Consider the following 17,823-nt stretch of genomic DNA (forward strand, 5'->3'; position numbering starts at 1 on the left):
ATTTTTAGCAATTTCTACACCGCTTTATCACTTTCTTTTACATCACTATACATGCATATGTATGTGTGAATTTGCCGATGGATATGTGTTCTTTCGCCTCACATGCGCAGTCTCCCATTTCAAGACTGGCAAATGAAGCTATGAGCATGTATTGCAATTTGTCTCAGCGGTCTATGTTGTGGCTTGAGGGACTGCACAACGAGTAACGGATAAATATTTACAATACCGATTTTATTTCCAATTAGAGCAGTTCTTACCTCAGTATTGAACGACTGGAAGAGCTAACGCATGGAAAGCTCTCCAAAGTTGTCTCTCAGAGCACTTTTATTGATATGTGTAAAATTCGACGCGAAAACGTACATATAAAAAATTTATGGATTCTTTAGCTAGTAATAGATTTGATATTTGTTTCAGGAAGTAGATTGGCATACTTTTTTCCCACACAAGCCAAAAATTTCAAATTTAACCTTATATGTCTGGTGTATATACATACATATATGTATATATAGAGAGAGATAAGGCTATATTTTTGGAGCTAAGATATTTGTTTTCGATAGAGTCTCTTCTTGTCATAAAGGCAATCGAGTTCTTTGATAGAATATTGGAAATCGTCGAGTCCCACCACTATGTACAATTTGCGATCTGCAAAATCGATCCATTTCTGTAGCAGATGATTACTGGTGATAAAACGTAGGTCTCAACATCAAGCGAAAATGGTCTTGTTCGAATAGCGGTGAGCCGACGGAACCGGTGGCCAAGAAGGTTTGAAATGTGTTTGGTGGGACTGGCAGGGAATCATCTTCTTTGTGTTACCCTCATGCGGCCAAATTCTTAATTCGGACATGTACAATAGGAATAGGAAGGTTTTGTTATGTGTTTGGTGGGTTTGGCAGGGAATCTTTTAACCTGTTGATTCGAACCTGTACTTTCAGAAATTGTGTTTCATCAGAACAACGTCAGGTCACACATATCGATACTGACTCGCCAGACGCACCGAGTACTTCCGTCGTTTTTTGTTACTTTGAGCCCGAAACAGTCTGTTCAAAAACATAAGAACAAAAGCAACAAAAACGGTTTATTTCCCGTTGTTGACATTGGATTTTCTGAGCTCAGCTAAACAAATTTTCATCACATTCTAATATTCTTACCTACCTCTAAACTACCTTTACTTACTACTGCAAAAACTTTAAGCACATATGGTAATATTCATTTGGAATTTGCCACCAGAGTCTGCTCTAGTTGAAAGCTTTATGCAAGAGCTTTCGTTTCACAAACAATCTATTACATTACTCACTCTCTGCTGCGTCTATACTTTTAGCACATTTCTAGCGACTACTTCCAGCCGAAGCATAGCGCAAAGCAGCGCAGCGATAATATAGAGTGTTCGGTGCCGTTTGCCATAGCTTAGAGCAAGCGTACGATAAGTCGTCTCGGTCAGTTGCAGCGAAGACACTACCATTGGCGTTTTAACTGTGAACGGTAGCTCCTTGACTCGTCGTATAGTGCGGATTAAATATACAACAAAAAAGGCTTCTGCAAAATACATACTTATACTATTATCAGTGTGTGTGTGGGTGCGTGCGAATACAGATATATAAAAAAACATTTTTAGTGAAATTGTGCAGTTTCTGTTTTTTAAGAAAAGACTAAAAACTTTGTGAAAATTTTCATAAAAGTGGACCTGCTGGATATTATATGTTCGGTCTTCGGCGCTCGCTCTTTCTCTTTCGCACTTGTATAATGCGCGCCTGACGCTATATCGTGAAAATTACATAAAGCCTGGTGAAAAATCGAACGTGAAAAAATCAAACTGTGAAGGATTTTCTGACTGAAGAAGGACTTTTTGACATTGGTTGAAAGGCGTGAAAAACTTGTGCACAAAATTAAAATTTTTAATTGCAAAAGTGGCTACAACTAGGTTTTGTGTGATTTTTAAATAGTGTGTGCATTTGTATGTTTTATATAAATGTGTGCGTGTGTGTAAAATAGTATAAAAGGAAAATGATATCCAAGTCAGTTTTCAAATACATACAGAAATTCGATTTTTCGCCAAGTTATGCAGCTATTTTGTTAATTAAAACTTATTTCCAAAAAAGAAAAAAATTCTGTGTGTAGTCTTAAATTCGTATGGAAACTAAAAAGGACTTTCAAGGACAGCCATGAATAAATATATGTGTTATATCACATTATGCTGCAGGGTAGAGAGCTCGGGGAAAACGTAAATTATAGCCTTATGCATTTTCTAAAGTTCCCAAAAAAACCAAAAATTATATAACGGTGTGGCTTCAGTGTGGTTATAGCAAAATTTTATTCAATTTATGTAAAATTAAACTTAATAAATATGCTATGCCGATTTCGAAATAGTTTCCTTGAGAACCAGGCGCCTCAGCGTTAGCACGAATATCCTGCAACAGTATGAGAGAGAGAAAGAGCGATAGCACGAGAGACAAAGCGAGTGAACGAACGAGAGCATGCTACACAAACGAAGCAGTTTGTCTTATTTAACTATGAGTAAAGAGTGTAGCGGCACACTCGAGTGGCTGCTCCTACTAGCCAACAATTGCCGAACACCTAGCAAGGATAATACATAATTTCGCTACAGCTTTAGTGACACGCATTTTGTGTCAGTGTCTACGCGCCTCCAAGTGTGACTACTCCAACGCGTGCACTTCCATTTATATATCTACATAAATATATGTTTGTGTATGTGCTTTTTTAAGTGTATATGTGTTAGCTAACGAATTGGTGCCGCCAGGCTAAGTTAGTCTTCGTATGTATACTTTTCGGGCCGTCGCGTTCGTCAAGTCTTGCTACATTCGCTTCATTGCTCTATTTGGCCTCTGATGCCGTTAACGAAAATCGTTAGCCGATTTTCGGTCGCAATACTACATAACGACTGACGAATTTATGAAATTCGGATTTTCGTTTTAACGAATTTTCATTTACTCACATGTTTGGTCAACGCTTGGAAGTCGGTGCGCTGTTCGTGCGCTCATTACTCGCACATATCCTCGAACATATGTATGTATATTTGTATGTGTTGGTGTGTGTGTCTATGAAAAGTTAGCCAGTTTTTCTAGGATTGTCTTCTTCGTCGTTGTTGACTTGATATGCCCCGCCTCCTTCCTGCTTTCTCCTTTCATGGCGTTTCGTTCGTTTCCGTGCTGGTCTGCAGCTTTCTTGCCGCCATCATGTGAACGTGTCTTTTTTGAAAATATTTTCGCTGCACTCCGCTACACACTTGCGCAATCGTAAGCCTTTAGCAAAATATGAACACAAAGTTGTTTCGCTCATTTTTATTTGAAACTTTTTTAATCTGTTCTTTTGTCTTTAATTTATTTTCGCTGCCATTGGTATTGCCATACCCTGTCACATGCCAACCGTGCTGCTTTTAAGTACCGTTATGTTGCCTAAAGTCATCATTATACTTGTCATCATTGCATTGTGTGGTAATAATGCGGCGATGGTTTATCTTTGATACTTCCAACAGCCGCGAATGGCGAATATTAATTTTCTGTAGTCCTTTTGTGCGCCATTATACAATTTTCATTTGCAAGTGCTATCATACTAATAAATACTCAGCGGGGAAAATGTTTCATAATCAATGAAAAATTTAACATATGTACAAATATATAAAATATATATATAGACAGATATATTATATATATTTACATTTCTATATATATATATATAAATATTTCTATTTAAATTTTTGATCTCTCCATTTATTTCTTCCAATTAAAATTTAATTTATCGAATATACTTTATTTACACTTCAGATTTCTTTATTCCAAAATCAAAACAAGCAAAAATTCCCTACACAGGTGCCTTTCTTATAGCATAAAATGGTCTTCATCTTAATTTTGATTGGTCAGTTTGTATGGCAGCTATATGCTTTAGTGATCCGATCCGAACAATATGTTCAGAAATTGTAGCGTGGGCTTGGATAATAATCTGTGCAAAATTTTGTGAAGATATCATGTCAAATAAAAAACTAGATTTTGTTCGGTCAGTTTGTATTGCAGCCATATGCTATAGTGGTCCGATATCGGTGATATATATAGGGTCTCCGACGTTTCTTTCTGAGTGTTTCAAACTTCGTGGAAAACTTAATACAGGGTATAATGAATTTTGTTTTCGCTGTCATTTTAGCACCTTTGGAATGGGTTTTATATAAGCTTCCATGTCACAAATACATGACTGAAAGTGTAAAGAACGTCTTTATTTAAATTTTGCAATCAATTTTTGCTTAGTATGCAATCAAGCGAAGAGGTGAAAAACCTGTTCTGCGTGACCTAGTCAGGGTATTAATGCAAGCGTTGAAAGTAGAATAAAATGCAAATCAGCTATTTACCTTAGTAAATGTGTATTGACCTAAATCAGTATAGAAGAAGGGTTGGTTGTATAGCTTAAGGCCCAAAGACCAAATTAAAGACACACAAAATTTTTTGTGTTAACAAAGTTTTATTGCTTGAAATTTTTGTAGGAAAATATTAAATAATCCAGATCAATTCGAAAGACATTAAATTCCCCAACTTATAAAATCATTATTAACGTTAGACAAAAATTTGAAAGTCAGGAAATAATTTTGAAGCTCTTTAACAATAGGAATTTCTACCAGTAATTTTAAATTAGGGCTGTAAATAGTATGCTACAACTATGAATTCCCCTATATTAACAGCAACTAGAACGTATCTTTCAACTAGTTTTCTGAGTACTCTACTACTGCCATCAGTATTGGTGCTCTTTCATATTATATTTTATAGAGTCAAGATGACTCTAGAATTAGTTTATGGTGGTGATTGTATTCATAAAATTTGAACGTCTTCAACAAATGAAGAAATATAGAAAGATAATTATTTCCATTATTTTTTTGTCTTTAACCATGACATTTCCTTATATCAATATAAAAAAACATGTTAATATTTCAGAGATTTTCATGCCTTTGTCAGCCTAAAAACGAAAATATTTAGAAGTTAAAAATTCTCACGAGAAGATATTGCCCGTACCATGGCCTACAAGTGAAAATTCATTTAAGTTTTTATTTAGATTTTTAAGAAATTTTTTTTTTCAATTTTTATATTTTATGTACATATATATATATATATATACAAATGCTCTGAATATCACCACCATGCATCCACTTGTAAAGTAAAGAACGAAAAATACAATTTTTGTAAACAAATTTTATTGTCCTTTACGGCAATCATTATCCCAGAAAATAGGAATCATATTTGAAATATATTATTATTAATCTATTATTTTATTCCGACATTTGTCGGCTAGGGTTATTTGTTTGAAAATTAAGTAATAATATGTATTTTAAATATTTTTTTCTAAAAAATGTTTTAACAAAAAACTGATCATGTAGGATTCAAAATTCTAAACATAAGTTCTATTTTATTTTATTTATTTATTGGCAAGTTTTTGTTTTAAATTTTTACTTATTTTGTTGTTTTTGAATAAATTGTTTGCCCAAAAAGACACATGGGAAATTGTTTTTATCACATCCCTCTGTATAAATTTTAAAGCAAAAAGGGGTAATTTAATCGGAAGTATTGCACCATGAAAAAACATATGTTTTTAATTCTTTCTTAACTTATATTATGAAACAATAAGTTTTGGGTGACGATTAACTAGCGCTTTGATGGGTCTTGGCCATTATTTTGATTTTCACAAATACTTTGCCTAGGTAACTATAATAAATAGTCTAAAATATGGCATGCCAAAAATAATAACTTAATAACATTGGCGATTTGTTGTTCTCCAGCACAAATAATTTGCAACTTTTAAAATATACTATAACCACAAACGAATATATGTACAGATGCAAATAAGTATATTACAGCATTCTTGGTCTGCACAGATTTTACCACATCAGTTTTTATGCTACTTTGCTCGACTTGCTTCCAACACTTGTTTTCCAGTTTTCCATTATATTATTTTTTTCATATCCTTCGTCCTTCATTTTTCTCTCACAATTGTGCACAGATTTGCTTCTGGCATTTTAGTACACACACCTATAGCGTAAGCTCTAAACCTCATTTATTCTCATTTCAGCCATTATTAGTTTTTACAACTAGCTCTTTTCTTAAGCTCTTTTTTTGAGTATTTTTTAGTACATTTTCCTTATTCCAGAATTTATCCCTTTGCATTGTGGTTGCTTATGAAACCAGTGTTGTAGCTTTTGGTGAATCGTGTCTCTCTCATTGCTTTCGCCATATACGGCATTTCTTACAATTCATGTATATGACTCGTGACCATGCTCTTTCTCGATCTCCCATCGTTTATGGCGTTCGTTGTTGGTGTGGAAAAATTTTCAGCGTTTTTCTTTGCGGCCTCTTACACGGTGTGCACTGTTACATAATCGTAATTTCTGTGTGTGACAACAGCAGCAGTAGCGTCAGTCCGTTAGTTGCTTAGTAGTGGCAGTTATTTTATTGAGGGTAGCAATGGTAGCGGCGCAGCAGCGGTAGTAAAGTTAGTTGAATTATTTTTTATTAAAATTCCTTTGATTGTGTAAAAAGTTTGGTGTAAGGAAAATTTAAAGAACGTTACTTTAGTTTAAAGAAAAAAAAAGTAATAATAATGGTTTGGGGTGGAACTCATGGTCGTGTATAGCGGCAATCGAACATGTATGTGTCAGTATGTATGTATATGTGTCATCTAATATGGGAGCGAAAATTTTGAAGTATTGAGACGTTATATGATTCCTGGAGGCTTGTTCTCAAGTGCCTAGTACAAGTTTTGAGAATATGCCTTTATAATTTATGTAAGTTGGCAACGAAATTCTATTTCTTAAAAGTCAAAGTTGACATTGAAACTCATGAGTTTGGCAAGAAACAATGTAATGAAAAATTTCTTTAGTGATTCTCAAAAATTAATTTAAAACGAGTATTAGATATTTCTACTTTTTTACAATTTAGAAAATCATAGTAACGTAGTATTTGGGCACGACTTGAACTTAAGGAGCCAAATGACTAACGAAGAACCAGTAATCATTCAGAATCTGTTTTCTGCATTAGTTCTTGGAGTTGATTTAAAGCTTCTTAAAAATACTCCACTTTAGTGAGGTTGAGACCATCAAGTTTGTTAACTTTCTTCCGAGTTTGCCGAGTTAAGCGGAAATCCTTTATTACCATATGATCTATGCCTAATCCCTCCTCTTATCTGTCTATTTATCAACTTTCTGATTATTTAAAAAATTTTGTTACTTCGCTGTTCGGCGAATTCTCAACAGTTTTGACTATTAGAAAGAAAAAATGATGCTTTGTGGGAGATGTTATTACAAGGTAGATGTCAAGAAAAAGTAGTTTTTTTTTTTAAACTTCTACGGTACCTAGTAGAGAAAGTAAAAGTTTTCTATGATTGTAAAAATCAGAAAGAATTAGTATCAATCTTATACAATACCTTGTCGTAGAAATCTTAGAAGCTGTTTCAACCGAACTTTTTTATAAATTATCAGAAAGCAATAGTACTAAGCTTATGGTATATAATACTTTGACGGAGAAATTTTGGAAGCTTTTTCAAAACTTAACTGAAAACATATTGAACTACTTAAACTTAAACTCTCTACAACTTAAACTGTTTCGTACTGTAAATGTAAAACGAAAGCTAAGGTTGTGAAAAGTCGATAAGTTTTGTAAAAGTTTGCGATTTGCCTGAATGCTTTTGATATGATTATTTGCTAAAGAATGAAAGTTGGTATTAAATTAAGAAGTAATTTTAAATGTGTAAATTGGTTAAGACTTAATGAAAGCTAAATAAATTTGGAAGAGTGTGGCTAACACATAGTGTGAGTGAAAGCTCTCAGCGCCAGTGAATGAATTACCTTATTAAATGTAGAAGTAATGGTAAAGGTCTTAAATAAAGCTAAATATAGAGGAGTGCATCTTATGAGTGTAAGTGAAAGCTCTCGGTGTGAGTGAAGTAATGCTTTGTATTTGGTGAAAAAGTAACAGTCACTACACTTTACATAACAACCTTAATTAACACACGCACACACACTGAGCTGATGATAGTACGCACAACTCAACTAACAAAGAAACTTTATAATCCTATAGGTGGAAACAGCATTGATATTCAAAATTAACGAATTGCAATAGCCAAATCGGAGCATACACAGTGAAAACTTATATTTAGAAAATATTCTAAGACTAACATACCAGTGAAAATAACAAAAATAGAAAACAATAAAAATGTTTCGACCCAGTTGATTAAGAGATAAAAGAAAATTTCATAAAAATTTTAAATAAATTAAAAATATTTCCGTAAAATAAGAAAAGTTAAAGCTAAAACCAATAAAAACAGAAAAACAATAAAACTGCTTATTGTTATACGAAAAAACAAGTTTACTAATCAAAAAGTTAAATATTAAATAATCCTATAAAGTATTATTTCAATGACATAATTAATAAACTTTAAATATTACCAACAAAAATAGGCGACACAAAGAACTAGAAGAAAATAAATTAAAATAAAAGTTAAAAACATTTGCATACTACAAAAAATAAGTGTATAAAGTTAAAAAATAAGAAACCCTCTCAACTGCTACGCCAGATCAGTCATCGAATCGACAAGACAGTTACAACAATAAATAAAAGACAACAGAAGTCGAGCAACTATAGTAGTAAACGTTAGGAACCGTCGAAGAAGCAGCCGAAGAAAAAGCAGTAGAAAATAAACCAAAAGCAACAACTTCACTAACAGCTTAACCTAAAAAAGCACAAGACAGCAAAAATGGCCGACAAGAAGATAGCAGAGCAATACTATTCACCACCGCCAAAGATGGGCAAATGGGAGGGTTTCAAAAAATTCATATGGAACAGTGAAACTAGCCAATGCCTTGGACGAACAGGAGGCAGTTGGGGTAAGTACTATGATAGAAGAATAAGTTTGATTGTGCTTTTTGGAGGGTTATGGGGGTGTATGTGCGGTAACCACACATACTTAGGACATATGAAAAGCATACATAAAAAAGTTTTTTTTCGCAGAATTTGGTAGGTTTCCAAGCATGTAAGGGTTACGCAAAAAGTTTTTGAGAAAATTTTGAAGGTTTTTTTTATGTTTTTTACTTGGTGAGCTTAAAGTGGCTATATACTGCACATACATGTTAATATTTGTTTAGCGCTTATAATATAAATCAATATTTCGAGTTATTTATAAGCATAAACGTTTATAGATACATTCTCTGTATATAAAAGTAATATAATTGGGCTTTACTTTATATTTATGCGAATACTTGTATTACAATCAATATATTGATTGTTTGACAGCTGGAGGTTTAGCACACGCAACTGTCAGTTATGATTTATCATAAAGCTTATTAAACTGTCAGACGGTTTCAATTTGACAGATAACCATCGAAACAATCACTTTACGTTCGATACATTGCATTTATTGTTTACGATAAAAAATTGATTGTGGTTGTGTAATAATTATAATAAAATATAACTGTATCTATACAAAAAGGTTACTTATATAGTCAACACGAAGCCAAACGTATAGAAAACAGATAAGGAGGATAAAAAATATCGTTCGCTATATTAAAAAAATGTTATTATATATTATAACTATTACTTTATTAGAATACCTAAAGAACTTACTCTACTCATTTGAAATATCTCCTCCAAATTCGAAAACTAGATAATTATCGCTCATAAAATTCTCAATTTTCGTAAAAAAACATTTTTTGCAATTTAAAAAATAAGAATTTAACCACTTTTAGAATGATGGCCGCTACTCAACTTCAATTGTGATGGTTGCAGCAGTTAGTCAAATCCAAATAGTCCAAATTAAAAATTGAGGTTGGTTATCGAGAGAGATTTTGTCGCCAGTATTCAACGAAAATATATAGCGTAATAGAGCTATGTTAGGATAAGTACCTGAGTTCAGTCTCTTTAAGTTTTGAGAGCGAATTAAATTTATTGGATATCTCAAGATGATTACAGCTGTTCTTCAATCATTACTTGTTTCATTGCGATAACTGTATTCTACTGAAGAGAGGTTATAAATAATTTGAAAAATTTTACGTGGAAATAGTGAGAATATTTGGATAGTTTTTATGGAGTATAGTTTATACCCTTCTCTAAATTTATTGTGCCATCGTAGGTTCCCTATTTTATCTATCATTTTCTATACTCACGAACTGCCGACCTTCACTAACGCTCTATTTGTCATGCTCTACTAACAATTTGAAAAGTATACTCATAAATAACGTTTCCACACAATAAACTTTGCATTTTACTAGTAATTTCGCAAAAAAAAAAAATTGGCAATGCTAAGTGAAATAAATTGCAAAATTGCATGCGAATCATGATAACTTTATTTATTTCACACGATAATTCTGACGCCACAAGCGTAGAAACAATGCTTGAAAACAACATTGTGGGCAGTTTTAGTGAACATCCAGTGATTACAGTTGGAGATTAAAGTATGAATAAAATTGTTTCCCTTCGGCTATAAATAAATTTCCCCGTTCAGTATTTTTAATAAATTACAAGACTGTTATTTGTTAACAATGTCGCAGTGATAATACAATATCTTTAAAAATCTTCTAAAAATAATTTTAGTTGAGCATCTCAATGCCAGGTCGCACTTACTCTTTCTATGTTAAACTTTAAAATAGCATCATTATCACAGTACCAATAAAAATTTTAACAACAAAAAGCAGCGTTGTAGGTTTATTCTATACATTAAAGTTACTTAGCTGAGTTTAAAAATACATTATATTCTTTCTCTTATATATTTTTTTAAACCTTAGATTTCGATATAGAAATTTCGTTTTGAATATGAAACCTTTTCAATGCTTTGGATTTTAACCCAAACGAATTAAACGGTAGAAACTAGGCATTGCCAAAGAAAAAATGTCTAGTATGACCTAAGATAGAATTTTTCAAATATTTTATTATTCAAAAAAATACGCAGTAGTGCTATTCAAAGTATTGCCAATCTAAAACTATAACATTTTCATATCTATCTGGCAGTTTGTGGATTCCATCTGAAGGATGAATCAAACCAATTTTTGATTCCCTGGCTTTCTGGTTAGCTTTAATTTGAAACTGTTGTCGGCATCGTCATTCTACAGCACACTCTTCTGACGCGATCAAATATGGATATTTGGCTTTGCCATTGATTTGGCTGTTTGGTCAGGTTTAACATATGAACTTTTACATTTAGGGTTGTTGTAATGAATCCTTTTGTCACCCGTCACAATCCGATGCAAAAACTACTTCTTTTGTAACTGCAAGTAGCATTTCGGACATACAAAATCATCTTTCAACGAATCTTGGCTTCATATCATGTAGCACCAATTGCCTTGCTTCTAAATGTATCCGGCTGCCTTTAAACGGCGGCTTGAGTGACTACCACAGATTCTGCGAGCTCTTCTTGTATTTTACAACAATATTCATCGAGTAATGCTTTAAGTTTCTCATCTTCAAACTTTTTTAGCGGCCAAGGACGTTCTACGTCTTCCAAGCGAAAATCACAACTTCTAAATTACATAAATCACTTTTGGCATGTGGCTTAGCTAGAGCATGTTCACCAAAAACTTCAGAATTATCACACCCCTGTGAATTTGTTTAATACCATAACAGTTTTTTCCTACAGAGCCTCTATTGCAAACAAAAAATATTAAAGAATTTGAGTTTGGGAAGCTCCCCAATAATCGAAATCAAACATGCATAAGTAATATCTGCATAGTAACACGCATACATATATTTATTTGTTGCCTGCGATATATTCGCACGCATTAAATCGATCGATTGCTTGGAAAAGTGTTTGTTTGTGGGGTTGCTTGGCTGAAGTTGTCTAATATTCGGTGTAGTAAAAGAGTACGTATACCATATATGTACTTATATTATACTTGTATATATGAGGAATACATTAGTTTCAGACAGCTGTAATTAGATTGAACACTAGTGTGGTGATTGGGGTTAACCGAAACTTTGTGCTGCAACTGCGAGTGGAGTTGGCGTTGTGACCACTTTTCTATATGAATATGTATTAAGGGCCTAGCAAGTGGTATATGTAGTCGTTTTAGGTTGTCACGTAACACCCATGTTGTTGTTCTTAATATTGATAAGTACTTGTATGTATGTGTATATAGTGCATAACGATGTTGTTGTCGTATGACTAATCGTTTGATAGTTTCATGTTTGCAGCACATGACTATTAAAAATTTATCCACCATTTGTTTCCCTTACTAACTTGTTTTGGACTTTTATTGTTTATAAATGTTTCTATTTTTGGGGTGCAAATTATTATGTAAATATATTTATGAATATTGTCGGTTTTATATTCATTCAATTTGAAATTTTTAAAAGTAAAGGTTTTGGGTACTTTAATAAATTTAATTTAATTCCGTGTGTAATTCTCTAAAGCGTGGTAAATTTTTTTCACAAAAATGGTCAGGTTAGGTTAAGAGATCGATACTAACAGGGATCTCACTTAGACAGCTTAGAACGCCGGTCCGTTGTGGTACCTAAAACTCTTACATAATAATTCATCGGACCCTTATAAATCGATAAAGCGCTTTGAGCCAATCACAAATTTGTTGAGACCAGAAGACATTGCCGAAACTGACGTTAAGTTTCGGCTATGCCTTCTGGTCCGCCGAAGCTACGACTACCGAGATGTTTCAGCCTCAGTCTTGCAAAGGCTGGACCATGGAGGAGAAAGTGCCTGGATGTTTCCACCTCACCCTCCTCCATACAACGTTGACAACTACTCAAAACCAGAAAAATGTTGAGGCGAGCATAAAAGGTATGTATTGCTCCATTTTATCCCTTCCAGCAGTAGAACAGTGGAAATTCACCTAATTGGAATAAAGTAATATTTATTGTTTTGGATCTGGATCAGTCAGATTTATTAATTCGGAAAATCAATATTACTCAAAATCTCAAAATAGGTCTGACTTTTTACCAACGAGAATTATATTAATTATAGTGATGTTTTTAGATATATATTTATAAGATTCATCAAATAGATGAGGACTTAGGCGCATATAAATTTTTGTACGTTTTGTGTAACATTAAATAGAAAATCAATGCTAACCTCATTTCTATGGACGTGAATGCCAAAACATAAGCAACAAAATATTATTCATATAAAAAATATTGTTGTTGTAAGTGCTACGCTGAATAACTGTTTATGCCCAAAACATGGAAAATAATAGTTTTCAGTTAGATTCTTGTTGGTGTTGATATAATCAAATTGAAAAACTTTTTTTGACAACCGACAAGAAAGGCTGCCTGAAGACAACTCAATATCAATGTTAGTATGTATAGTTTATATGCATGTGTATGTACATTTCACATATGTATACTATATATAAAATGACTACTTTTCGAGTAAACGGCTTACAGGCTGTCTGTCGTACTTAACAACTACAATTGTTATACTCTTACAACCCTCCAACAAATGTAACCGCTTGCAAATATGTTTGTACCCATAAGTAGGTTAAAAATGTATTGTATCTGTTATAATACATATTACGTGACATTCTTTTCATGCTATTTAGAAGTTTTTGAGGACGTCTTGTTGCGCTTATTTTATTCGTAGTTACCGACAATGAAGAAATGAAAATAATTTCCAAAATTATATAACTGTTTACGTAACCTAGATGTAGTGGAAGATTTGAACACAAGTCTACGACTGTAATGTTATGTTCAACTGTATGCAGATATAGTATTATGTGCGTATGTGTAAGTAGTAAGTAATCGCTGATTCATAAAAAAAAACATGAAACAAACGGAAAGCTACATTTTTTCTTACTTTTTAATGATAAATTTTGGAAAAAATTGAAAAATACGGGGACAACCCTACTCATATATATTAATATTTAAATATATAACAAATATTTTTAAGTTTTTGAACAACAAAGTTTATTAAACATTAAAATTAAAACATTGATTGAAAAGTGGCAACATTGCAAAAACATATTTTTGGAAAATACGAATGCTGATGTCAGTAATTTTGTTTTATTGTAACTGAATGTTAATTTAATTAATAATGGGTGTCTCCTTCGTTAAAAATAATTGTCTATAATGGTTTTACATTTTTTTCTTTACTTATCTAGTGGTCTTCAAAAACATATTTTTCTCTTCAAAACAAGAGGGAATTAATATGTGAAGCAGTTTTTAATGACAATAATATAGAATTTTGTTTTTAGTTAAAGAACTCTCGATATTTCGATAGTTTTCTAAAGGCTTTCTGAAATTAGAAACTATAAATGTCCAGTGAGTCATATAATTTTTGCACAATAAAATTTACTGAACATAAAGAAAAATTCCAGTTTTATTAAAAAATTTATGGCAACATTTTAAAAAAATATTTTAAAAAATAACGTTGAATGCATACTGACAATAATCTTAATTAATGTTAGCGAAATTTATTTATTTAAATCTTTTTAAATTTTTTTTAATATAAACTTCACATTAGAAAATAGAACTACTTTGTAAAACAAGACAGGGAATTAATATGACAAGTTCTGTATTTTTTCCGATTTTTCTATATATCGAAGAGCTATTTTCAACTGTACTGCTCATTTTTAATAAAAATTGCTGTACAGTAAATTTTGGAAGAAAAAAATTAAAATTTTTTTGAGTTACACGGAATCTCCGTAGGCGCTTTAACAATACCATACACTGCTGCAGTGTTTCCGGGCTTCGCCGTGGATGAAATTTTAGTAGGTTATTTTTAAAGGGATAGCGTAATGAAATATGAAAAAATTAGTTTTTTTTAATTTCACACTAGTTGTACCCTTTAAACTGGTGGCTATCTGCCCCATACGTTTTCCCGCTTATATTCAGTTTTGAACTAAATATATAAAATTAGTTTTATAAATAAGAAAATAAAATACATGAATGAAATCATTTAATTTGTTAGGAAAAAATACATCATGCATATAAATACATTTTTATATACATATCTATTAAATAAAATAAATTTTTGGTCGCAGATGGCAATAAAATGTCCGTAAATTAATATTCTGATACTTAAAAGTGCTGAACTTACGTTGCATAATTTTACTTTGCTAATTGAAAAACTTTCGCTACGAATTGCTATAAAATTTTACGTTCCATATTTGTTGCTAAAACACCTTGTCAAGGTAACAAACGCAAACAAAAGCTCACAAATCTAACAGTTTCACAGTCACTGCGCTTGCTAATTAGTATGCACTTCAATGCAAAAAACGAACAACAAAATTTAATTATGAAAGTTTAAAGCGCGATTTCAGGCGTAATTGCTATGTGAAACTATAAAATTGTTGTTGGTTTTCAAAAAGTTTGGCTGACATTTATTTTTTCTTTGTTTTATTATCTGCGATTAAAAAATTTAGAGTTGGAAAATAGAAGTTGAGTGAGGAAGTATGTGGATTTTTAAGAAGTCCATATGGTGTTTTAACTGCTTTAAACGATCAGGTAAGCATATTCGAAGGCTGTTTTAGCATTGACATCCACCTAGTTGTGTGCTTGTAACATCTTTTTTGTTATCAGAAAATGAGTCTGTAAAATAGAAAGTAGTAGACAAAGAGGTCAAATTAATATATAATAACCCAACTATAATTAATTCCGACAGTCTTGCAGTAATGTGTTTTTCCATTTTAGGTGGAGGTTTTTAAATTAATTTATAGATGAAAATCTTACCGGTTTAAAATCGCTTTACTATTGTATTATTTTGTGGAAACAACTTTTTCAAACTTTCTGTTGTTTTTGTAGGACTCTGTAACTTTGGTTTGTCGAGATATTGGCCAAGTACTTCGTACTCCATACGTTAAATATTATATTTCACGGTTCCATTAGTGATTTTTGACATGTATGCATGTAGAAATGTTTGATTGAATTTGGAGATAAAATCGCCTATTAGACTTGAAAACAAATTTCTTTAGCGGCAAATCCAACAGAGAACTATGTGAGACTTTTAATAACACCTTATTTTTCTATGATCCGACAACCCCTAGCAAAAACATTTTTTGATATGGCTCTAAGTTTATGGATAATATTTTGGTAGTTTTAAGATACAAACACCTTGGATGTCATATCGGTGAAAAGCCGCATTGACTAGGAACAAAATGAACAGCCCTTCAAGAGATTCGGAAAGGCTCACAGCCCTTCATTGTTAGATTAAAGTAAAGTAAAGTATAGCTAAAAGTTTTTGTATCACACAGAATCAGTGTTTCAATTGTCCAAGTGGGATCTTCGTGATCTTCGTTGCAGTAATTAGCATTAAGCCTAATGTACTAATATAATCTAGAACACATGTCACAAAAATACCTTCTATGTTTGAAAACCGCCTCGAAGTATTTATTTCACATTTTCACTAACTAAAAAGGCTTCGGAGTTGCTTAGGGATTGAAATAAGAGCAAAATATGGATAATCTGCACGTTTCTAAGGTTTAAATATATATATGTACTATAAATAAAAATATTTCTTTTCAATGAGCTCAGTTTTGAACTTTGAAGGCAAAACTTTCGATTTAGGAGTCTAAATCTCTTGAAAAAATTGTTTGGTCCAATACTCTGATAAAGTAATTTTTGTCGTAATAAGGATTCACGTGTATTACCGAACTAGTAGCAGTTCTCTACGCATATAAAATAAACTTTTTAGGTTACGGTTCATAAGCACACACTTCAGAGCCTTGAAAATATCAGTTTCAGTTACACAAGTACATATAATATATTTTTGGCACCGCTGCTAAGTTTCTAAAAATAGATTTTAAATCAGGATGATTACCAGCCAAGCGATAACATGTAATTTAATGCCCACCATAAAGAAAACATGAAAAAGGCATTACATGGCGAACAAGTATAATCTTAGAGGATTCGAAGTATGAGACATAAATGGAAGGAGATAAGCGCCATCAGCTGCATCAGCTCATTCGATTGGAAAAATAGCACTGCAGACGTCAGCAATTTAATAAATAATGCAATTAGCTTGCAATCAATTTTGCAGACCGCACTGCGACCAGATGGAGTCAACTGCACAAACTACAGTGTGTCCATATAGTATGTGTACATATGTATGTATAAACACGACTTTGATTAGGAAATTTATTTTCACTGCAATTTTTGCACAATTCTTTCTTGCAATAACTACAACCATTCTTTTGCTAATGTACTTTGTTATATTTCATTGCAATTGGTGACATTTTTTACGAACAACAACAGTAAGTAAGGCTTACTCAATGCCATGTACAATAGTTATTCAGCGTTCTTTTATTGAAGTTGGCTACTGTAGTCGGGATACTACTGTGCGATATATAATTGTACAAGATGAAAATGATGTTAGGCAGCTGGCGCTGATAGATCGATTTTCATGCATTATTCGTAATTTTTTCGAATGAATGGGCCGTCATGACAAGCAAAACTGGGAGAGAATGGAGAAAGCGCATACAAGCAGCCATGGACGGTGGTAGATATTTAATTTCAGCTTTACAAATAGCTGCAGTCAATGCCAAGGAAAATAAATTGGCTTACAGCTATTATCAATGAACGGCGAAAATAGGAGAAGGAATGCCTGGGATTCCATTGAGGCGTGATGGAGTTGAGAGGAAATAGGAAGTTGCGAGTGGAATGTAACATCAAGGAAGAAAATTGGCCCGGAAATGTAATCCACTAAATTTACATAAAGAACAATTTGAATAATTGCCACACTTTTGCATAGCAGAAGTCGCTAAATTACTTGAATGCAGCGGTAACAACTCGTTTGTAATTGGAGTGGAAAGACTAAAAATATACATACGTAATCGTTAGTCGTTTTAGTTAATGACGGGAACTCTTTTGCAAAATGAAATAGGTTAATAAATGGAAGAAGTTAAAC

At 32.5% G+C, this 17,823-nt stretch overlaps 1 protein-coding gene across 5 annotated transcripts in view; it reads left to right on the top strand.

Moving 5' to 3' along the window:
* Window positions 1-1,387: 1,387 nt before the first annotated feature.
* The window catches only part of nrv3 (nervana 3), an 85,848-nt gene continuing 69,412 nt past the window's right edge, over window positions 1,388-17,823 (top strand). Inside the window, exons 1-2 of one of the 5 annotated variants that reach the window (XM_036361814.2) lie at window positions 1,388-1,479; window positions 8,444-8,869. In XM_036361814.2, the coding sequence (XP_036217707.1) occupies window positions 8,740-8,869 (130 nt within the window). In that variant the 5' untranslated portion in view covers window positions 1,388-1,479; window positions 8,444-8,739. Of the gene's footprint in view, window positions 1,575-8,391; window positions 8,870-17,823 lie in introns of all 5 variants that reach the window. The other 4 variants (XM_070106796.1, XM_036361811.2, XM_070106798.1 and 1 more) reach the window with 4 other exon arrangements.

The sequence above is a fragment of the Bactrocera oleae genome, chromosome 3, assembly GCF_042242935.1.
Source record: "Bactrocera oleae isolate idBacOlea1 chromosome 3, idBacOlea1, whole genome shotgun sequence".
NCBI classification, from domain to species: domain Eukaryota; kingdom Metazoa; phylum Arthropoda; class Insecta; order Diptera; family Tephritidae; genus Bactrocera; species Bactrocera oleae.